The sequence below is a fragment of the Equus asinus genome, chromosome 10, assembly GCF_041296235.1.
Source record: "Equus asinus isolate D_3611 breed Donkey chromosome 10, EquAss-T2T_v2, whole genome shotgun sequence".
In the NCBI taxonomy this organism is placed as follows: Eukaryota; Metazoa; Chordata; class Mammalia; order Perissodactyla; family Equidae; genus Equus; species Equus asinus.
Window position 1 is genome coordinate 75,616,536 of NC_091799.1, and position 23,694 is coordinate 75,640,229.

At 42.1% G+C, this 23,694-nt stretch overlaps 1 protein-coding gene across 1 annotated transcript in view; it reads left to right on the top strand.

The window, feature by feature from the left end:
- Positions 1-5,493: 5,493 nt before the first annotated feature.
- OXCT1 (3-oxoacid CoA-transferase 1) overlaps positions 5,494-23,694 on the top strand; it is a 129,736-nt gene continuing 111,535 nt past the window's right edge. Inside the window, exons 1-3 of the mRNA XM_044779370.2 lie at positions 5,494-5,809; positions 15,768-15,876; positions 17,201-17,291. Of these exons, the coding sequence (XP_044635305.1) occupies positions 5,732-5,809; positions 15,768-15,876; positions 17,201-17,291 (278 nt within the window). The 5' untranslated portion in view covers positions 5,494-5,731. The remainder of the gene's footprint in view (positions 5,810-15,767; positions 15,877-17,200; positions 17,292-23,694) is intronic.

A 23,694-nucleotide genomic window follows, 5' to 3' on the forward strand; every position in this document is an offset into this window, starting at 1 on the left:
AATAAACAACATTGTTATCCCTCAACACACTTTTGTTCCTAACCCTCATACACTACTAACATCCATTTCCATTGGAGCAAATTCTTTCTGGTAATTGATTTAGGTAGTGCATTCTTGAGCATTCCAGTTGATGAAGCTAGTCGACATCTTTTTGCCTTCACTTGGGAAGGAAAACAATTCATTTGAACAGTAATGCCTCAGGGTTTTACTGAGAGTCCTTCTCATTTCTCACAAATCCTAAAGGCTGATCCAGATGACATCAAGTTCCTTAGGGGCTCTACTTCATTATAATCTGTGGACAATTTGCTTCTTTGCTCTCCTTCCCAAGCCTCCTCACAGGAAGATGGCATCCACTTGCTAAAGCTTTTAGCCTTGAAGGAACATAAGGTTGCCAAGGAGAAGCTGCAGTTTGCCCAAACCTAGGATCAATATATGGGCATCTGATATCAGAACAAGGGCTATACTTAGATCCAGATAGGTTTCATGGTGTCCTAAGTTTCCCCAAACCCCAAACTAAGCACCAACTGCAACGTTTTCTCAGGCTAGTTGGCTATTGCTGAAATTGGATTCCGTGTTTCCCTTGTGAACAGACGTCTGTATGTTTTACTAAAGAACAAACAACCTCATCCCAGTTTTTTGGGAAGAATCAGATGACATAGTCTTCAAGGCCCTAAAGGTGAGTTTGATGAACCCACTTGCCCTTGGACATCCTAATCGTCAGATTCCCTTTTTCCTTTTTGTATATGAAAAGGAAGGGAATGCCCTTGGGGCACTCACCCAAAAATGGGGGGACCACCACTGACCTAAAGGGTATTATAGCAAGCAATTGAATGCTGTGACATGGGAATGCCCCCTGCCTTTGCCTTAGGGCATTAATGTCAAAGGGCATTAGTGCCACTGCTCTTTTGCTAAGGCCACTGAGAAAATCATTGTGGGATCCCCTTTAACCATTTGTGTACTTCGTGCAGTAGAAGCCCTCCTGAATTCTCATCACACTTAACATACTTCAGCCAGCCACCTCACCTCCTATGAAAATCTTTTGTTAACTGATTCTCACATAAGTCTTTTAAGATGTAATAACTTTAACCCTGCCTCTTTCCTCTTCTCCATTACCGACAAAGTCCCTCATGACTGCTTAACCCTGATGGATCATCTCTTGGCTCCTTGTGAAGATCTGCAGTTAACTCCTTTGAGTAACACCGCCTTCTTGTGGTCTACTGATTGTTCTTATTTAAAAGGTGAGAATGGCAAATACTGTGCTGGGTATGCTATTGCAAATATTTTTGATATCATTGAGGCAGCACCTCTACCTATCGCTACTTCAGCCCGAAAGGCTGAATTATACGCTCTTACACAGGCTTGTACTTTAGCCAAGGGCAAAACTGCCAATATTTATACTTACAGTAGATATGCTTTCGGAGGAGCTCATGATTTTGAAATGTTTTGAAAGCAATGTGGCTTCCTTACTTCCAGCAGAAATAAAATTATCAAAAATGGCCCCTATGTTCAGAACTTACTGGAAGCTATACTTTTACCTGCTGCTTTAGCTCCTATGAAGATCCCAGGGCATTCTAAACTTGACTCTCTGGAAGCTAAAGGAAATCACTTTGCTAGTATTTCTGCAAGAAATGTAGGCCTTAAAAGAACCAACAACAGCCAAGCCTCTGTCATGGTTCAAAGGGATATTTCCCAATAATAACTTAGAAAAACTGACTAGAGAATCACAACAATTGGCCTCAGAAAAAACAAACAAGATTGGAAATTCAACAATTGTTGGTTTGATAAAAAAAGAAAGCTCTGGTTTGGACCAAATCACAAGCCAGTCCTACTAGAGCCTCTATGATTCCCATTTCTAACCATCGTACATACATTAAACCATTGGTCTACCCACAAAATAGTGGCATTCATGAATCAATATCAGTGGGGAAATATTAATAAGGCTGCAAAAAGTGCCTACCGCACATGTCCCATTTGTCCAAAATATAATCCATGGAGGCCTATTCATACTGCTCTTGAATGCCTAATGGACCATTCAAGGTTTGGTCAATGGATTTCATACAACTTCCTCCATCCCATGGATCTGAATATGTTTTAGTCATGGTTTGTATGTTTTTTCACTGGACTGAAGCTTTTCCTTGCAGACAGCCTACTGCCTCTTCTGTGGCTAAAGTCCTCTTGGAAAGGACTATCTTTACTTGGGGAACTCCTCTTGAACTTCACAGTGATCAAAAACCCTATTTACTGCTCGGTTACTTGCAAGTCTGAGCTGTTTGGCCTGTTTTACAGCAATTTCAATGTGTTTATCACCCTCAATCCTCTGGTTAGTCAAACACACTAACGGCATTATTAAGACTCAATTGACAAAATTTGTAGAGATCTCCAAATACCTTTGCTGAAAGCATTGCAATGTCCTTCTAAATCTCAGATCCACCCCCTTTGGAACTCATAAACTCTTACCCTTTCAGATAGTCACAAGATGCCCAATGCACTTGACTCCTGCCTCTTTTGACCCACAGCTGATAAAAGGAGGTATATTCCAACATTGCAAAGGTTTAATTGCTTCTATTAAAAAGAACCATGTTTTGGTAGAGCAATCATTTCACAGTGCACTCTAGGAAGTTGAAGAACTTAAGCATTACACCTTGCAACCTGGAGATTTTGTCTATGGGAAAAGATACCTCCAGAAGGATTCTCTTCAACCTCGCTGGAAAGGCTTCTATGAGGTACTGTTAACTCTTGTGCCACAAAACTCCAGGGCATAGACTCTTGGATTCATGTGACACACTTAAAGAAAGCATCAAACCCTGACTGTACCTGCACATCATCTGGTGACCTGAAAGTAAAGATCTCCTGGAATGGAAGCAGATGACATCTGACGAGAAGGCTTTCCCAAGATGTCTGCACCAGGTCTGTTGGAAGTTTCTCTGCCAAGCTTTTGATGATGACATAACACTTTAGATGATCTCTGATGCCTACGATCTTGATAACATGACATCATGGTATCCTGATAACTTGATAACATATCAAGGACTTTAGAAAAGAAAAATGCCTGAGACTTCTCCCTTCTATCCTTCCTTGTTACTTAAATGTGGCCTCAATAGGTTTCCAATCTGTGCACTTTCCCTCCAACAGGACATTGAGGAAAATCCTTCTGGAAATTGAGGGACAAAAACCTGCTGAAACCAGAAAAACCTGACTTTTGATCAGCGATGCTTTCAGAGAAAGATCTTGATCAAAAGGGGAAATGTCAAATTAGTAAACAGAAACTTCATTAAATTGGAGTCAGGAGGTCAAAAGGGGAAATTCTCAAACCCTATACCCATAGTGGAGCTCAACAGAAAGAAGAAAGACTACTTCTTAATCAGCAAGAAGCTCAGCCAATCAGAGACTGTCAGAACTCAGCCAATGAAAAGCCACTACACATTGAACTCTTGAGTCTTCCAATGGACTCTTTGTTCACAATAGCCACCTCAACTTCCTCTTATCCTCTATAAAAGAGTTTCTCCTCCCTTGCTGCTGGGGGACTTGCAGGTGGCTTTGTCATGGTTGTAGATGCTAAATTGCAATTCTTTACTAATCTTGAATAAATCCATTTTTACTGGAGAAATAACTGGCTGTTTATTTGTTTCTCAATGACACCTCATTTTATCTTTCTGTCTCTGAACCTCTCATGTATGTGGGGTCTCTGAACCTCTTCTGTATGTGGGATTCCCGTACACAAAAAATTAAATTTGATTTTTCCTGTTAATTACCTTATGTCAATTTAATTCTTAGACCAGCCAGAAGAACCTAGAAGGGTAGAGGAAAATTTCTTCCTCCTCTACAGTATTCTGTTCCCTTATTGATTTTGATTAAAATTATAATATTCATAGGGAAAAAGAAAGAGTTCAGAGTTAAAAGAATACTATGAAAGTGCAAGTGCTTTTATGGACAGACTTTCAACTGGACTGTGATTGTTCATTACCTTAGTGCATTTGTCAAGGAAGCTAAGGTCTCATTTAATTTTCTTGTTTGCTTTCGTTCAAAACTAATAGCCATATTCCTAGGACTTGGTCAGCCCTTTATCAAATAAATTGTTTACTGAATTTCTGCTTGGTCCTTTCACTCTGCCAAGTGAACAGATGGTTCTGAAAAAAATCAGACTTGACTCACGTCTTCAAAAAGTTGGTCAAAATTAAGTCTTCAAGAGAATGTATGTGCCATGCCAATTCACCACTACAATGTGAATAAACTAGAATAACGCCTAACATTTATTGACTGTTTATAATGGGGCCAGAAGCTTGGCATGAATTAGCTTACATAAACTTTATGACAGCTCTGAGTATTGTATGCAATCCTAATTTGAAGATTAGAACATTTAAGTTTAGGAGAGTTACGTAACTTGCCTAAGGTCATTCAGAGGGATACACACTGTAGGGTGGCATAGGCTCAGTAATCTGGAGTTTCTGGGACTCCAGTGCCAGAAAGTTCCCGGAAAATGTAGACTTGGATGATGAGGAAGAAGGGGGACAAAGTGGACAAAGTGTGCTAAAACCAGGTCCCAGAGGCCCTAATCTTGGCCCTCTTGACCAGGCTTACCTGCTTGGTTACACCTCACGGCAGACGGCTCATGGCACGTTCTCAGAGCAAACACGCTACGTAAGCCAGGGCAAGGTGTGGAGAGAGAGGACTGAGAAATGGAAGAAATGGGAACACTGTCCAGGCTGGAGAAGAGCAGTAGGGGGCCTGGGGGGGAACCCCCTTGCAGCCCACACACGTGGGAGACACTGACTTGGAAAAGCAACAAGGAAAAGCAGCGGACTCTCCTCCGCTGCAGAACCCTAGGCCACAACTTATGCAGGGAAGTAGAATTTGTCACCCCCAAATATGCCTCTTTAGCATAAGAACTATTTTAGGCTGATTATTTTTAAGAAACAGCAGACATTAGAAAAACTCTAAAAACTAAGTAGAAGTTACCCATTTGTAAGAGACAGTTACCCATGTCTAAGACCCTCCTTTTGTAAGGGTGTCTCCCAAACAGTAGCAGAAAGAGGGTGATGACATCTCTAGAAACTCTTATCAATTTACTGCTTTTTTCCTGATAACCTCTCATAACTGACTTCCCAGCTCCAACTTCTTTTGTCTGTAGCTGAAGATGGTACTTCAGGTGAGGGCTTCCACCATTTCCAAGTTACTCAGTTTTTCTGGGTATCTCCCACGTAAAAAGGAGGTATACATGTTATTAAGCTTTTGTTTTTCTCCTGTTAATCTGTCTTATGTCGATTTGATTATTAGATCAGCCAAGGAACCTAAAAGGAAAGAAGGAAAAAGTTTCCCGCCTCTACACCCATCCCTGATCTTGGCAAAGGCAGACACTTGCGCCCCCTCACACTGATGGGCCTGACTAAGGGGCGGAGGGGGCAGGGCGCGCCAATAAAGCTGCCTGGAACGCGCCCGACCGCGAAAAAACGAGGCAGCCCCGAAGCTGGGGGCGGGGTGGGGGGGGGTGACCTTCCCTGGGATCCCGCGACTGCGCGAGTTTCAGCCGCGGGCGGGGCCCTTCCCAGCCGCGCTGCTCCGTAAGCCTCAGCCGGCAGCGGAGGCGCCGCCTCTGCGATCGAGCCTCAGGCCCGCCCCCCGCGCGCCTCCCTCTCCCTCTTTTCCCGGTGGCCCGGCGGCGGCCCAGGTAGCACTCGCTGACACACTCACACGCGCACGGCAACCCGCCGCCTCCTGCAGCCGGACCCCGAACATGGCGGCTCTCAAACTCCTGTCCTCCTGGCAACGGCCCTGGGCCTCCGCCGGCGGCTCCGGGGGCGCCTGGCTCAAGGTAAAGAGCGGGTAAGAAGGAATACCCTGCGTTAGAAGAACGCGGACGAAACTCCGAGTGGTGCCCGTGTCTTCTCCTCTGCCCGCCGCTCCCCCCCCCCCCCCAGCCCGGGAGTTGGCATCCGTGCGGCCGTACCCCGGGCACTGCCAAGCGCCGACGCCTTCCTTGCCTCGGAGCTCCCCTGGGTGCCTGCTTTGGCATGGTTCTGCATCTGCTTCCCCGATGGGGCGAGACGAGGCAAAGAAGCGCGCGGAGAGGCTGCGAAGCGGCGGGAGGACGCGTGGCCCCGCCGCCAGCGCCCTTTGAGCCTCGCTCCGTCCTCCTGGGGACGCATCTCCGACTCGGGCAGCCTCCTGGAAAGGGGCTTTGGCGGCCGGAACGGGGCCAGGAGGGCGCATCAGTTTAAGGAGGGGAAGGGGTGAAGGCAGCAGGGGTAGGTTTGCGCCCCGCATTGAGAATCTTGGGGCAGGGCCGCCTCTAGAGGCCGCGAACCCAGGGGCCAGGTTAGTTAGGGCGAAACGCGAGTTCACCGCCAGGGGGGCGGATGCTGGGCGCGCCCCTCCCCTGCCCCTCCTCCCCTATTTGGCTGTGCCGCGCCGCGGCAGTAGGAGAGGGAACTGGAGCGTTCGCCTGGGCGTCTTACCTGCCAAGCGGAGAGGCTTTGGAGGCCTGGAAGGTGGCTCGCGCCCCGTCCCCCTGGGACCCACGTTAGAGGATTTCTGTTTTCAAAGCCCTTTGAAAACCTTGTTCCGCCCTTACTGCCAACTCTCCACCGAGTGGTATCCGAGGCACTCTCGCCCCGATTGTTGGTTGGTGTGTTTTTTGACCCATGCCCTGTCCCCCGCCTGTAAGCCCACGCTCCGGTGGGCTTACAGTGTAAGTAAGCTCCGGTGTCTGGAGCCCTCGGAGGCGAATAGTGGACCAGAGCGCTAGGTCCAGGAGGGTGGCTTATCTCGGCTACTTCCGGAACGGCGGAGCCTCTTCTTTGGAAGGGAAAACGAAAAGTGATGTTTTTACTTAGTAGCGTAATGAATAATAGTTCTCAGCTTGAAAGCGTGCCCTGCACACCTTACGTACTCAGAGAGAATTCCTGGTCCGCCCTATTGCTCTTTCTTTCTGGCATCCGATCTCTGAGAGCAGTGAACGCAGGGGGGCCACTAAGCCCCTTAGGTAAGTGCTAGGGGATGACTTAAAAAACTGGAACATTTTACTCGTAAATGCCTCTTAGGAAGCATTTTGATAATTGCAGATAGCTTTGGATATATAAAACGCTGTTAAAAGGGAACTTGACCTTCGGTAAGGTTGCTGCGGGTGTTGAAATTAATGCAAACCGGGACGCTCCGATATTCTTGGGCAAGGTCAATAACATCACCTGCTTTGGCAGTTACTTATTTGCCTAAGTGTAGTTTATTCATTTTCTCGCCTTAGGTCTATCATTAAACCATTCCTGAAGCCCAGCAACCCTCTTCTTAGGTGGCCGAGCTACAAATTATGGGTTTTGCAGTATTTCATTGAAAGTTCATATCAAGATTCGAACTTTTGCCTTTCAGTTTTGATTGCCATAGGTCCAACTCCTGCTTTCCACTGATCCCCCAGCGCGTGGCATTTAGTGCTCTTACTGCTCCTTGAGCCCTTAAATCGTCACCTCCTGCTTCTGGTTTAACTGTAACGCTTGTGTTAACTTAACTTTTCAAATGTACATATTGTCTTCTTAACCAGGTGGAAGTTTCTTGTTGGCGGGGACCATGAAGTATGCCTTATTCCCATCTCTCTCAACATTACGCCCTACCCTGCGTGGAATAGACATGTTTAATGCGGTGGGCAAGAGAACCTGTGGGCAAACTCAAGAAGTAAACTTGAGAATTGTTCTCCTAAACATAACCAACTGATAAAATGACATAGATTTTTTGGTTTTTCCTGGTTTTTCATGGTAGTCAAGTCTCTCAAACTTGAGCGTGCATCAGAATTACCTGGAGGCTTTGTTAAACAGATTGCTGTGTCCAGCCCCAGAGTTTCTGATTTCATAGCTCCTGGGTGGGGCCCCATCCCTTGGATTAATAAGTTCCCATGTGATGTTAATGCTGCTGATCTGAGGACTGCACTTTCAGAGCTAGCAGCATTGACTTAGATCAAAATAGACTCTCTGAAGATATCTTCCTCCCTCCATTACTATTTTGGAGGGAGCATTTAGTACTGTTTTTCCATTCACTATAGAAAACTATTACCGGAAAAAAATCATTAAAGTACCATTAACACTTCACTCGCCTCTCTGCCTTGAAACGATCATTTCCCAAATTTATCTCCTACCCCAGACTCTCCTGAGCTTCGGTCCTCCTAGTACAACTTACTGGTCGACTGCCCCTGGATGTTATTCAGCACTTCAAGCTCTTTCTGACCCGAATAAACCAGCCATACAGTGGCTTTTCCCTCCCTTGTTTTGTTTTGTTTTCAGTATGATTAACGGCACCAGTATCCATCCAGTGTGTAAGCTAGAAATCTTGGAACCATTCTCTCCTCTCCTTTCTCTTCCTCCGGTTGATCACCAGTATCATGTGTAATGATTTTCTAATTATTGGTGACTATTATCCTTGTTAGTTTTCAAGTTTCATTAGAACAGGGACCTTGCCTGTGTGGTTTTTTGTTTGTTTTAATTCTATATCCTGAGTATTTAGTTTATTTGATACAGAATATGTATTTTTGAGCAAATGGATGAATAAATGAAAGAATGAATTCCCCTGCCACTTTCCTGACTCAGGGTTTTGTTTGAGAGTTTTGACATCTCTCTGTTTCAAAAGCTTTGCTATCCCTTCCTCGTTGAAGGATCAAGTTGAAACTCGTTAGTGTAGTCTTTAAGGCCTTTGACAGCCTTCCCCAGTCTCCCTTTCTAGCCTGATCTGCATTAGCTTCTCTCCATGCGACCTGATCTCACACATCCCTGAATACGAGTCTTTTTCCATCTCTGTGCCTTTACTCGTGCAGCTCCCCCTTTCTGGATTCCCCATCCTCAGTAATACTCTGACTCTTGACAAACTCTTCAAGCTTTCTGTTGTACTAGGCAGAGTGTGTCTCTCCTTCATCTGTGATCCTTTAGATGTTTCTCCACTGTTGGAACAGAACATGTATGTTCCCTCGAAAACAAAGTATGCCGCTGCTGTAGAGAATTGCCTAGTATCAGCAACTCCATGTGAGCTCCTTGTGATTTATTCATGTCATAAGTACGTAATTGGCAGTGGTTAGTCAAGGTGAACATTCCACTTCTGGTAGACACTGGTCCAGTGCTGGACAGCTAAAGCATTTTAACACTTGTCACCACCTTCTCTTGGCGGTGATGCCATACTCCTGCAAGTCTGCGTGTGTATCCACCTGCCTTTACTGCCTTTTCCTTCTAACATGCCTTTTACTTCTCTTCATCTCTCTCCATGTGGCCTCTCCTCCTCACTTCTGTCTATCAAAGTTTGATACTGAAGTGGGCAATGTCAACCTTTCCGTGTCCTGATTTATTTAACTGTTTAAGATGACCAGGTAAATATCACCTGGGTGTACAGTTCCATATCATTAAGATAAGATTTATTTAAAGATAAAAAAGCAGTATGCCTTGTGGATTTTCCCTGAAAGATTTTCAAAATAAAGTACATTTTCATTAAGTTCTGGAGTGTCGAATGACAGGAAAAAGAAATTTAAGTGAAAGAAATAGAAATGGTTAAAAAGGAAGGAGATTTTGGATTGGGAAGTCATGAGATAAAATTTTGGCTCAACAGTGGAATCAGACTTCAAAGCTTAAGTGTAAGAATTTGAAGTGGCGGACAAGGGTGAAGATGGAGAGGATATTAAACGGAGAAGTAGATTAAATAGAAAAGGTTTTGCACTGTAAGAATTTTGATTATTTCTTACAGTTCAGTTCTGAATCATTATCATTTCTTTCCCCCAATAGTAGTAGCAGAAACTACTGGCAGCACTAAAATGGAATTTTGCAGCAGGTAGGAGAGTGGATAAACAAAGTGAAATACACGATGTGAAGGTAAAGGAAGACCTCAGTGAAAAAATGATCCGCAGAATAAGTAGATGTTAAAGCTGTACAGTTCATTACTCTTCATTCTTTTAGGTAACTTCTGCAAATTTGAAGGTTATTTGTTTATTTTTGTAGCAGGTGATGCTTGGGTCTTTTCACATCATTGTTTTAGTATTTAAAATACATTAGAAGACAGAGGTCAATTTAGGAGCATTTTAGAGCTCTGCTTTGAATTCGGTTATTGAAGGAACAAAGGTAAGATGTTATTAGAGACACACTTTTCTGCCTCCCTGCCTAATCTTAGAAGGTGTGGGTGGCTATTCCTTGACTCCCAGAGGCAGGGAGTGTGGGGAGAGAAAGCGGGCAATATCTGGAGGAAGCAGATCAGAGAACAGACCCAAAGGCTTTCTCTGGGGTGCTGCCTCCCAGGCTCTGGGCAGCAATCTGGGCTGTAGGCCTTGAAGATGTGCAGTCAACATTGTGGCGCAGCTGGCCTCAACTGTCCTGCTTCCTCTTTGCCCCATCGCCTGTGTTCATACTGCTGAATTGCTCAAAAATATTTGAATACTTGGACTGACAAACTTGATTGCAAGTAAAATAAATAGGATAAAGTAATCTTTCAGCTATGACCCATTTTTTCAAAACCCTCAACAAAGTTTGCATGGACTAATTTGGTACAGTCTGAGCCATGTTGAGAAAAGTTCTTTGTGAAATCAGGAATATGTGCATGTGCATGTATGTTGGGTAGAGTGAGGAGGTTAAAAATGAAAACTAAATTCCAGTAGATGACAAGTTAATCTTACTGCCCTGGTGGGGAATGGAGAAAAGGCTGCATTCCCCAAAGGAGGGTAACATCCCCTGGTGGCCTCTGTAGTCCAGGCACAGGGCCAAGTGCTTCTGCATGCATCGTTATTTAATCCTTGTTATATCCCTAGGAAATAAGGATCGTACTTCTGTAAATTTAAAATCAATCCCTCTCCCCCACCCTCCGAAAAGGAGACTCAGAATTTAAATAATTTTCTCATGTTCATACTGTCTATGAATAAGAGGCATAAACTGCAAGAGAAGCAAAAGTATATTTGGGGTCTCAAGAATTTCAATTTGGGGAGCCCACATTCAGGGAGAAACCCAAATAATGTTCCACTAGGGAGTAAAAATCAGGGTCTTTTAAAGACAAAGAAGGGAGGTTGTATTACAAAGAATTTTAGCTGGAGTTGGAGGCAGAGAGCTAATCTTTCAACCCATTGACTGACAGTTGATTCTGTCTTCAGAAAGTCCACTGTCCTCAGTGTTTGTGATCAGAATGTCCCTTCTCCTGTCAACTTCTCAAACAATTGTTTGTAAAACAATTGCTGTTTTGGCCCAGTCTCGAGGTTTGGTCCAGCCCAAGGTTCAGGAGACCAAGGCAGTTTCTCTGGAAAGGTAGCTCCAACTCCATTTTAAAATGGTTCCACTATAGTCAATTTTGACAATACAATTGTGACTGAACTGGGATTTGAAGCAAGGTTATTTTTGACCCCAATATTACTGGAGTGTGGCCCATTATGTCACTCTGTTGGTTTCTCAGCCAATAGATATCAAATGTCAGTATAACAAATAGATAATAAATGTCAACATTTATTGTTAACTGATTGTATGAAAAATGAAAAAACCGAAGTTGAGTGCCTGTAAGTTATCTTGAGCCCTTCTCACATTCTCTGGAAATATGAATGACTTTTATTGCTTTTAACTTTTGGTCATGTAGGTAAATGTGAAACACTTAGGTCTTTTCTAAAGTACTTGTGAGGTAATTTTTCTGAGTATAGGGCAAGCATCTCATTAATTTCTGACTGTTTGTAATGAAGACACTAATTATGAGCTGAAAGAAAAGAATGGAATTCCTTGACAAGGCTGTATTTAATATGCTTTTGTTTTTCCTTAATGGTAAAAAGCCTCTCTTGGTCTGTAGGAGAAGTGAGTTTTCTTCTGACTTCCTCTCTCTAGGATTCGTGTTTCTGAGTCCATGGATGAATAGTTCAGGCAGCCTCACCCCCTCAGACTACTTAGGTGTAGATAAATTCTTTCATTGTTTTCCTCCTGCCGCTAAGGCCCTGACTCTTCACCCCTAAGTGGAGATAATGATTGTAGAGTTCTTCATGATAAAATGGGATACTCATAAAGATATGTTGTATATGAATAATGAAATTGAAGTGGAATACAATTGAGGGCTTTTAAACAATGCAGAGAGAAGCATATTGTGGTAGAAGGACTCTGATGGGAAGTCATCCTGGGCTCTGGTCTTGCTTTAACATAGTTTGAGTAAATTACAAGATCTTGCCAAGCTGCAGAAACATGACCTGTAAAATGAGTTGATTGGATTTGATATCTGTGTATTTTTCTCTTTTCTCTTTAGGAGGTATCCTTGTCATTGCACAGAAATGGGGTGCTCCTACCAGATGCACATAAACAAGTCAATTACTTATGGCATCAGCTTTTGGGAGAGAAATCAGCTTTATTCTGTGAGATCAATCTGCAGGGAGACAGGGGGTGTGTGCCCTCAGATCTTTCTCCCCAATTCAGGATTTGGGGTGAAATTTAAGAGGTTAGGGAGACCAGGCTGGCACACGGAAATGCTAATGGGGCAGGTTTTGATTGGTGGGTTTCTAGCATTTATGGTAAGGTTCTAAACATTTATGATAAGGTTCTAAACATTTATGATGAGGTTTTAGACATTTATGATGAGGTTTTAAACCTTAAGGTGGGAAAGGAATTTGAATACCAGATCTTCCTGAATGATGGACCCCATGCTCCTGATAAGAGTCCCACTTTTTTTTTTTTTTAATATTATGAGCTCTACAATTTTTTTCTTTTAAAGATTGGCACCTGAGCTAACAACTGTTGCCAATCTTCCTCTTTTCTTTTTCTTTTTTTTCTGCTTTTTCTCCCCAAGTCCCCCCAGTGTATAGTTGTATATTTTAGTTGTGGGTCAGGAGTCTCACTTTTAAGTCCCAGTCATGTCTCGGTCCTTAGGTTTTGTGGGGAGGAGAATCTTTGGTTCCACAGTCACTTCTGGTCAAGATTTCTTCTTCTGCACATGCTCTGGTTACATGACTTTGCAAATTTTCTGAAAGGCAATTCTTAATCACTCTGTTGATTAGCTAGGGTCGGTTGAACTGCTCTTGGAGGGCCCACGGTTACATCCTCAACTTTATTTTACAATGTGTCCATTGGCCTATTTATTCCGGCTGTCAAACTTAATGTCCAGGATTGAAAATATGTTTGTGTGTGTATGTGTATGTTTAAAACAGAATCCAACAACTCTTTTCTACTTGAGGATAGGAAAGAGAAGACAGGTCTAAGTGGCTCAAGCCCTTTCCTTTCTATCTCTGCCTCCACTTATTTCCCTGTTTTTTGGCGGTGTCCAGGGTATACCACCCTCCTTACTTGACCTTGCCCAAGGTTGGAATTGAAAGGGACAAAAGTCATCTGTGTGACCTCTACCTTTGCAAATCTCATTTGACTTTCAGTATAGTTTTCTTAAATAGGCTTCTGTACTAATTGACACTTTTTATGAGAGGAGTTTTTAGAGGAAGAAAAGAATGATAGAAACTCATTTGAGTTAATATCTTGACCCCCTCAGGATGTCTCTCTGGGAGACTCACAGGCAGTGGGTGTGAGCCTAGAACAATTACGGACTCCTTATGGTGGCAGCACACAGGGAGTCAGGTGTCATCCTCTCTACTCCCTCTCTTTTTATGTTGAATATGTGATGAGAATAAAGGAGAGGTGATGTTGAGTATGAGTGATTGATTGCAACACGATCGACTTTCTAATTTTTTCCTGTCTGTGTTATAGATGAAATATAAAGAGGGAAACAGTTTAAAACTGATCCTGAATGCTCACTTAAATAATGTGATTTGCACTAAATAGTACACTGTGGTGATTCTAGCCATGCCTCCCTTGTAAATAATAGTTTGCTGCTTTTCTACAACATCCATAAATGCCAAGCCCCATAGTGGGATGTCTTTGTGTGCTATTCTTTTTTAATTTTTTCTGTGAGGAAGATTCACCCTGAGCTAACATCCATTGCTAATCCTCCTCTTATTTTTGCATAAGGAAGATTAGCCCCAAGCTAACATCCATGGCAGTCTTCCTCCAATTTATATGTGGGGTGCCTCCACGGCATGGCTGATGAGTGGAATAGGTCCACACCCGGGATCCTCACCTGTGAACCCGAACCGCTGAAACAGAGCATGCAGAACCTTAACCACTCAGCCACAGGGCCAGCCCCTGTGTGCTGTTCTTTACATGTCCCTTTAGGAGGCATTCTCTGTCACTCAAATGTATCAAGGGCCCCACTATGTAGTATTTTTAGTATTGGTCATGCTGTCCTTAATTTTCCCAAGAGCAGCAGTTATGTCTTACTACTTACTAGATTGGAGTAAATAGCATGGTGGTTGTCACATAGTAGGAGCTTGGTAAATATTTGTTGATTGAATGGGAAGTTAGGTTACTATAAGAAATTGATTCTTGATGAGACCATTATTGGAGATTCGAGTCCCAGTGTATGGGCTATCTACTTTCACTCTTGGGTGGTTACAAATAACACAGAATTTTCCCTTATATAATAGAAGCCGTGGATCACAAGAGCATTTCAGTGATAGTCTGGGGATGGAGTATGTCCATCCTACTCTTAAGATGAACTACTTATAGCCCTACCCTTTTGAAGAGGAGATAGTGAAATTATCCTTGTGTATATAAAAATTGAAGAAACTGCTATTCAGTCACTTGATGTCGGGATACATTCTGAGAAATGTGTCCTTCGGGGATTTTGTCATTGTGTGAACATCATAGAGTGTACTGAAGGGGAGCAAAATTTACCACCCCAAAATGTGTCCCTTTAACATGAGTGTTAATTTAGGCTGATTATTTTTATTTTGTTTGTTTATTTATTTATTTGTTTATTTATTCTTTAAAGATTGACCCCTGGGCTAACATCTGTTGCCAATCTCCTTTTTCTTTTCCTTCTTCTTCTTCTCCTCAAAGCCCCCCAGTACATAGTTGTATATTCTAGCTGTCAGTCCTTCTGGTTGTGCTATCTGGGACGCCGCCTCAGCATGGCCTGATGAGCAATGCCAGCTCTGCGACCTGGATCCAATCCAGCAAAACCCTGGGTCGCTGAAGTGGAGCCCGTGAACTTAACCACTCAACCATGGGGCTGGCCTCTAGGCTGATTATTTTTAAGAAACAAAAGACTCAAAGTTTTTCTCTAAGGCTGATTATTTTTAAGAAACAAAAGATTCAAGTTTTTCTTGTTACTTCCTCCTTGACTGCCTAAAAGAATTCAGATAAAAAAACCTGTCTTGGGAAGCAAGCTATCCCCTTAGCATAACATGAACGAGATATGAGATGGTGGACAGAGAGGAACCTAGAAAAGCTTGTTTGTTGAGCTCCCCTCTGTGTTCTTCTGTTTCTGTGTGGCCAAACCCTTGTTTTCCAAAGGTTTGCTCCTTTTCACCTACCTGTGAATTGCCTTCCTTTCCTTGAAGTCCCAGACTGTCTTTACTCCCAATATCTTCTTTTGTCTTTAGCTGAGGATTGTATTTAAGGTGAAGGGTTTAGCTATTTCGGCAAGTTACTCTGTTTGCCTGGATTTCTTTCATGTATATATGTTCTTAATCTTTTGTTTGTTTTTCTCCTGTTATTCTGTCTCATATCAATTTAATTCTTAGACCAGCCAGAAGAACCTAGAAGGTAGAGGAAAATTTCATCCTCCCCTACAGTACTTACACAAACCTCGATGGTATAACCTACTACACACCTAGACTGTATGGTCCTAATCTTATGGGACCACCATCGTATGTGCAGTCCATTGTTGACTAAAACGTTGTTATGCAGCACATGACTGTACGTGTAAAGACATATCTCCAAATGATTATTCACTTAAAAATGTTTTTTTTAATGTGTTAGGGATGTGTTTGCTACTTTTCAACCAGCACACGTCACCATACCAAATTTTATACCAATCCAGTGGAAGCCGTAAAAGACATCCCTGATGGTGCAACGGTACTGGTTGGTGGTGAGTAATAGTATTGTTTTCCTTTTTATGGTAACATCCTTATGTTTTTGACAAAGCAGGGAAATCATAGTGGCAATGCTATGTAGATTAGAAATGTGAATTATTTTATTACTTAGTTTTTATTTATTCATTATTTTATTTTTATTTATTTATTACATATTTTATTATCTATTATTTTTATTACAGTGTCCCTTTTCTAGAAGTTTAGCAAAGTGCAGCACTTTATAATTTACTTTTTTTCCTCTTGTTTCTTTTTCTGTTATTTTGAAGGGCTGAAGCTTCAAATGGTGATGTCTTATTAGTAGCTTTGAAAAACCCCTAGATCCTTGGGAATTCTGTTTACCTTAAAACGTTTGCACTGATCTCATCAGCCCTCACCTAGCCACTCCTTTTATTCCTCCTTTTTTTATGAGGTGGAGACCATAAAGCATCTATCTGTTATGGAGCCCCCAAGTTCTGTTGCTCCTTTCTGTTTGGAATGTCTTTTAGAACCGCTGTCTCACGCTCCTTAAACTTGCTGCCTGATTTTTTTTTTTTTTTAAAGATTTTATTTTTTCCTTTTTCTCCCCAAAGCCCCCCGGGACATAGTTGTGTATTCTTCGTTCTGGGTCCTTCTAGTTGTGGCATGTGGGACGCTGCCTCAGCGTGGTCTGACGAGCAGTGCCATGTCCGCGCCCAGGATTCGAACCGACGAAACACTGGGCCGCCTGCAGCGGAGCGCGCGAACTTAACCACTCGGCCACGGGGCCAGCCCCTTGCTGCCTGATTTTTATAAATTTCTTTGGATTTCTAGGCCTTGGTCCCAGGAATAAGGCTTATTTTTAGGGCTGCTCTTCATTCATTCATTCAAATGATCAGTCATTGAATGTCCAGTTTAAGCCCGATACTATTTGAGATTTGCGGAAGATGTAAAGAAATAAAAGTCGTTGGCCTAGGCTTCCAATTCTGCAAAATTGACTCAGGCATATAAAACACGTTTGAAAAAGTGACTGTATAAAGGTTGAATTATAAAGTGGGGCAATAATAGATAGGTAGTTAAGTGCAAGAAGAACAGTGTATAGCCATATTAACATATTGCACTTGGCTTTACACTTATGAATTGAGGGCTTGGCAGTGATGTCTGGTGCCATATAATGGTGTGAAACATTTGATATGGCTATGTGGCCATTTATTGAGTTGCTAAGATATATCTGTGTGTTTTGCTTCATAGGTCTAATAATGTGTCTTGTATTTTTTCTTTTTTATTAAAAAGAATAATATACACATGTCCCTGAAAGAACATTATCGTTTTCACAAATTATTTTATCTTTTTGGCTTATTACAGGTTTTGGTTTATGTGGAATTCCAGAGAATCTTATAGGAGCTTTACTAAAGACTGGAGTAAAAGGGTTAACTGCAGTCAGCAACAATGCAGGGTAAGTGTGCATCTTTAAAAGAGTTGGCTTGAAAGAAATGACAGTTTCCCATAATATGTAAACAAAGTCTATCAATGAAATGAAAATTTTCCTCATATACGTGAGCAATATGCTTAAGCATCAAAAGATTGTGCTTAACAAGCTCAAGAGTGTATTCAAATATTTTTGGTATCAGTCTTAATAATCATAAGTAAAGTGGACTTGAATAATTTTATATCTTAATACGATGTACTTTTATTTTTCTAAATTTCAAATATATTGTTAAAGTTAAAATATATGTTTTCAAATTGAATCTTACATGTTAGATTCCTTTATGTTGTGTGTTATTATAGGTCATTATTGTTAAAGGAAGATGGACATCAATTTGAAATCTGTTTCAAGTTCTTTCTTTTGGTTCTGGCATTACTCTAGATAATATATAGGAAATGCCATTAACCATTAAAAATTTTGCTGGTCTTGTTAGAAGGAGGAGGATATGGAGGCACTGCTTAAGACAGTAGGATTGCATGTCAAAATGGTCAACAATAAGCCATAACATTTTAATAATGGCACGCACATTAAGGTACTTTTAGTTATGAGAAAAAGCTACTTTTATACAAAATGGTATAATATCAGCTCTCTTTCAATGATGAAAGACTATAAAGTCTTAAAAAGTTAAAATTAACTAAATTGACAGTTTAGCCTATTATTGTAAATGCAATTTAGAATAAATAGTAGATTATTTAGGAAACAAAACTGAACTTATCCTTGTGCTCATGTTTTCTTTGCTGGGTTTATTTATGCTATTATTTTCATCTGGAAGGCCCTCCCATCTCTTCTCTGCATATCCACGTCTTTCCCATCTTTCAGGATTTGACTCAGGTTACACATTCTCAAAGAAGCCTTGCCCAATTAAAGTTCTCTAACCTTCATGGATCTTGCCCTCTCCTGAATTCCTCTGGAGACTTTTAGCTTTTCTTTGTATGCTGAATTGTATTTGTGCTCTTCGATGTATATTACAGGCTGATCCTGTTACTTACACTAGTTTGCTCTTCCCTGCTGTGCTCAGCCTGTGAGTCTGAGACTCACCGAGTGTTGGAGCTGGACAGGATTGTAGAGATCATCTGTTCCTGTTCCCTCACTTAATAGAGGAAACTTGTCTGTAAATAGAGAAGTAACTTGGTCATGATCACTTGATATTTCTTAAACACATCTCATGCCCTTAGAGCTGACTTTATATTGAAAAAATACTTTTGAGTGTCAGTGCTTTGTTTGGTTTCCCAGATAGCTCAGCGCTTACAAGAGCTGGTGGAGACCAACATAAATTCTTGATGCAGAGTAGGTACTGATAACGTACTTCATTGGACACAAAGAAGGCACTTTGCCCACCCTCATTGGTAGTTGATTCTCCTAATTAGGGTGTTTAAATCCTAGGGGTCTACAGGAATGAGGGCTTTGTTTTGGCTATTAGAATGGATGACTGAGGAAAACTTAGCATTGCTTCATAGGAAAACCAGTGACATGGTTTGAATCATTGGGTAGATGGAGAGAACTTGGAATTAGAAGTAATAACTAGTTTCTCATTTAGAAAACGCCTCTTTTTATGGAAAGATCTGCTTGATTGGAAGTCTTTCCAAACCTCAGGACTCCTGATTGATGTTTTTGTTTTGTTTGTTTATTTTTAATAATCAGTAAGACCTGTTGCAATGAGTTGCCACTTACCTTGGTATGGAGTATTAACTGTTAGTCTTTTAGTCTCGATAAGATAAACTCTCCCTTAGGATGACTCAGATGAATTAATACTTTGATATTGATTGATTAGAAAGGTAGGAAAAATTGAGAATGTGCCTTTCATTGATTTTTGGAAGACTTTAACATATGAGTTATGAGCCTGTGAACCAAAAGTTTCACAATAAACTGTACATCAACCAGTTAAATCACAGAGCCAAGGGAAGAATAGGTATGTTATATTAGTCCTCTCATTTCCTGCTGACAAGATTATTTTAGATTACAGTCCTTGAAGGTGGGATTTAGAAAACTCCAAGGGCAGCCCCACTTAGATGTGGAAGACTAATCAGTACTATCTGGGAATATGTATGTACCTGTGCTGGTGATTACAATACCATTACTTGTATATAGTACTAGTCAATAGGAGTTCTGTGAGGCCTTGATGAGCAGTTTCTCACTCTAAATAAAATTTCTGATTCTACACCAGTGGTTTTGAACCAGGAGATAAAGGGAAGTGGCCCCTTTGCTGTGCCCTCTTTCTTATTTGTTGGGGACACTGCAGCTCTGAAGGGCTCTCAAGGGCTCTGAAGGGCTCAACAGAGAGATCTAGGCCACCTTGGCTGATGATAAACATTCCCCCAAGATTTGGTTATTTTGTCTGGGAGGGGCTAACCACTTCCTGGGATGCGCACTTGAACTTCTCTTCTCACCTCATGGGAGATTTCACTTATCCCATACAACCATGTCGTAAATTAACCTTATATCCAAATACAGCCTTTTCTTTTCTTTTGTTACTCTTGATATTATCAGAGTAAATATAAATTTTGTAATTGAGATTTAGGTATGCATAAAATGAGAGTACGCAAGAGAAATACTGTTTGGTAAATGGTTGCAACTTCATTTTTATTAGTGTTTTATTTTGACAAGAATTGCCAATTAATGAGATTTTAGAAAAGTGTGAAATTTCAGATTCAGAAAATGAAAGATATTTGCAGAACATTGATGTCTTCCATGAAAGATCTTTTTGCCTTACATTAATATGTATCTTTAATGAATTCTTGGCTTTAGACTTCCTTTCGCCACTAAATTGTTTGAAACCTGAGTTTCTTGTGCTGCAGGAAAAAGGTCAAATCTCTCTCTTGTTAAGTATGCTAGAAAAATGTTGGCTACTAAAGGGAAGCAAGATAATCTCTTTGAAAGTTCATCAGAATTATCTTTAAAATCAAAGAGCTGCAAGATGCTTTAGTACACATATTTCTCTGTTAGAAATGGTATGTTCCTCATTTGCAAATGATCATATATGTCTTTCTTTTCTCTTTATATTCTGAGTAAGGGCCTAGCCTTATTCATTTTTGTATCAGTGTATACACAGTAGATAAGGGATACATGTTTATTGAATTTGTGAATTGGAAAGTATGCAGCAAGAAAGACACTCTTATTAAAAACTATGTAACAGCATTTTTTGAGGCATAAACCCTAACTTTGTACCTGGTCAGGTGGTAGCCTGTACTGAGCATTGTCTCCACTGCTTGGTTGCCATGCCAGGTTGCTAGTCCAGAAACAAAGCAAAGGCCAAATACACATGGTTTCCAGAGCCAAGGTCAACAAATACAGAGAGGTCATCTCCAAGCAGAGCCAAGTTCAAATGTGTAATGGCTTGAAAAGCCAACAGAGACGCATGGAAGAGTAATTAGAAAAATTGCCAAGTCAATGAATGACCAAGCGTATTCTGGCTTATGGCATGGACCTGTGTGCTTGGAAGGAGTTTCAGATATTTAAAACTACAGAAAGCAAATGGGCTATATCCACCTTCATGGATTATTTTATTGTTATGACTTTATTTGGACAGGGCTCCAGAGGATATCAATGGTGCTTTCAAAGTGGGTAATTGAGGAGAGTTTACCAAATGGACTCATGGTCAGGACTGAGGGAAAGCAACATGAGTATTGAAGAACCCTGGAGTTAGTGATAGAGTTTAGCTGGTCCCACCAGCTTGAGGCCTGATGGGGTGAGAGGAGGGAGCTGTTAGGACCTGGAGGAAAGCTTTATGGAGAGGGCCATCCAGGGTGCTGCTGCTTGGCAGGGGGAGAGCCAGGGGAATACCAATCCTGTCATCACTGTCCTCTCACCCCCAATCCTCCTGATGGTGCCTGCCATTGGTTGGACCCAATGGCCAGTAAGCCCCTGCACTCATTCTACCAGGTCAGCCATCCTAGGCAGAGGGCAGGCTGGAGATGGGAGAATGGATTTGGAGGGGCAGACAGAAAATATCCAGAATAAGGACTCAATGATTTTCATTTTTGTCAGAGAAGAAACAGTGAGGAAGGGGATAGTGAAATCGAGCGATAAATTCATTGGACAAATGATCAGATGTTTCTCAGGTACCCTCTGTGTGCTGCATATGCTTCCAGGTGCTCAGGGACAACAGTGAGCAAAGCAGACCAGGTTCCTGCCTTTGTGGACCCTGCATTGCAGTGGGGAGAGACAGAAAAATAAATTTTCCAATATGTGAGAGATTACAGTGCTGTAGAAAAAAGAAAAAGAGCAAGAAAGGGGGATTGGGAGGGTGAAAGTTGAGGGGCAGTTTCAGTATAAAATGGGGTGATCAGGGCAGGACTCATTGAGGTGAAAGTTGAGCAGAGACTTGAAGGAAGTGGGAAATGAGCCGTGCAGATATCTGGGGGAAGTTTCCGAGACAGGAAAAGACCAGTGCAAAGGCCCCCCTGGTTGTATACCTGGTGTGTCTGAGGGACAGTAAGGAGGCCAGCAGAGGTAGAGAAGTGAGCTGAGGGGGCTGGCCCCGTGGCCGAGTGGTTAAGTTCGCGCGCTCCGCTGCAGGCAGCCCAGTGTTTCGTTGGTTCGAATCCTGGGCGCGGACATGGCACTGCTCATCAAGCCACGCTGAGGCAGCATCCCATGTATCACAACTAGAAGAATCCACAACGAAGAATATACAACTATGTACTGGGGGCTTTGGGGAGAAAAAGGAAAAAATAAAATCTTTAAAAAAAAAAAAAGTGAGCTGAAAGGAGCTGGGAGGAGTGGGATAGGGACGTGAAGTGCGTCCCATCTCGGGGCCTTGCGGGCCACTCTAGACACCTTTGCTTTTTACTCTGAATACGTGAATGCCATTGAAGGGTTTTGAGCAGAGCAGTGACATGACCTGACATTTTCTTTTACCCTTACATTTTTGGCTGTCATTTTGTGAGTAGAGTGTAGAAGGCAGAGGTAGAAGCAGAGGAGTGTGTGCAGTATCCCAGCAAGAGGTGGTGCAGGTCACGGAGGAGGGAGTGAGAAGTGGTCCGATTCTGGATCGAGTTTAAAGGTAGAGTCAGGATTTCCCAACAGAACTGATGTGGAGTGTGAGAGAGAAGTCAAAGATGACCCCATTAGTTTACTGAGCATCTATAAGGATGGGGCTGCCATCAGGTGACAGGGAAGGCTGCAGGTGGCAGTGAGTTGGGGGGAATAGAATTGTTAACCTGAAAAACTGAGGGCTTAATGAGGCATTAAGTAGGACTAGGTGAAACAGAAAAACAATAAAAACCAACAAAAACAGAAAGCATTGTGTGTATGAAAGTGCGGGCAAGAGCCGGAGTCCTAGAGACAATCTGTAGTGATGTGGAGCCCTCTAGTGGACAATTGTATTATTAATCTTCAGGGAATTCTCGCTGCATCTCAAAAGTACAGTCTTGAAAATACTTACGTTATTTAGGCTTAAGATTTCTTTTGAACAAGTAAGAATAAATCATGTAGCTATTTCTTTTATGCCCATGGTGGTGGGAAATGTTATAAGGTTCAGTATTGGAAGGCTGGGACCATAAAGCCAGTTTAGTAGCAGGATGACGGTTACCTGTTACCTGGACTGCTTTGAGGTAATCACTGTCAGGCCAGGCTAGGGAGGTTAGAGGCTTGGAAATGGTACATTCTGAGACCTAGGAAAGAGTCACTTGAGTGAGAATGGCCACGTGTGGGCGTGAAGAGTATGAGGATGGAGAGTGTAGTGAAGATGAGAGAAAAGGAGGTTGTTAGGAGAAATGTCAGTGGTTTGTCACGTAAGGCACCATACTCACCCCCTTTCCAGGTCAAACAAGTGGATGTTACCAGTGATCGTTAGACTAATTCTCACCTGCCCATTGTTCTGCTATATTCCATTGCCAAAGCCTGACTTCTGGACTGGGTCTGCATCTATGTCAGGATGGACAACAAGTCTTAAGAATTATTTCCTCCAAATATCCCTCAATTTGTCCCTTCTTCTCCATTGCCATTGCCACTGCCTTAATTCAAACCCTCATCATTGCTTGTTTGGACCATTTCAAGCCTCTTAACTGATGTCCCTGCCTTTCATCTCTGAAGCTCTCCAATTAATTGTATACCCTGTTATTTTCTGCTTAAAATTATTCACAGGGTCTCCCATATCCTTCAAGATGAAATCCTGATTTCTTGATATGGCTTAGTAAGCAGATCACAACCTGTCCTGCTTTCTACCTCTCCTGCCTCGCTGCTGCTTTCAGTCCCTATTCCAGTCACACTCAACCTGAGGCTGTTACACCATTTTACACCTTTGCAAAGCTGCCCGTCTGCCTCTTTCCCTCGTCACTTCCACATCTTTGCGCTACTCTCGGAGACTTTTTTTTCTTGCAAGTTTGTTCAGGTATCATCTTCTGTAAGCCCTTTTCTGCCCTCTTTCTCCTCT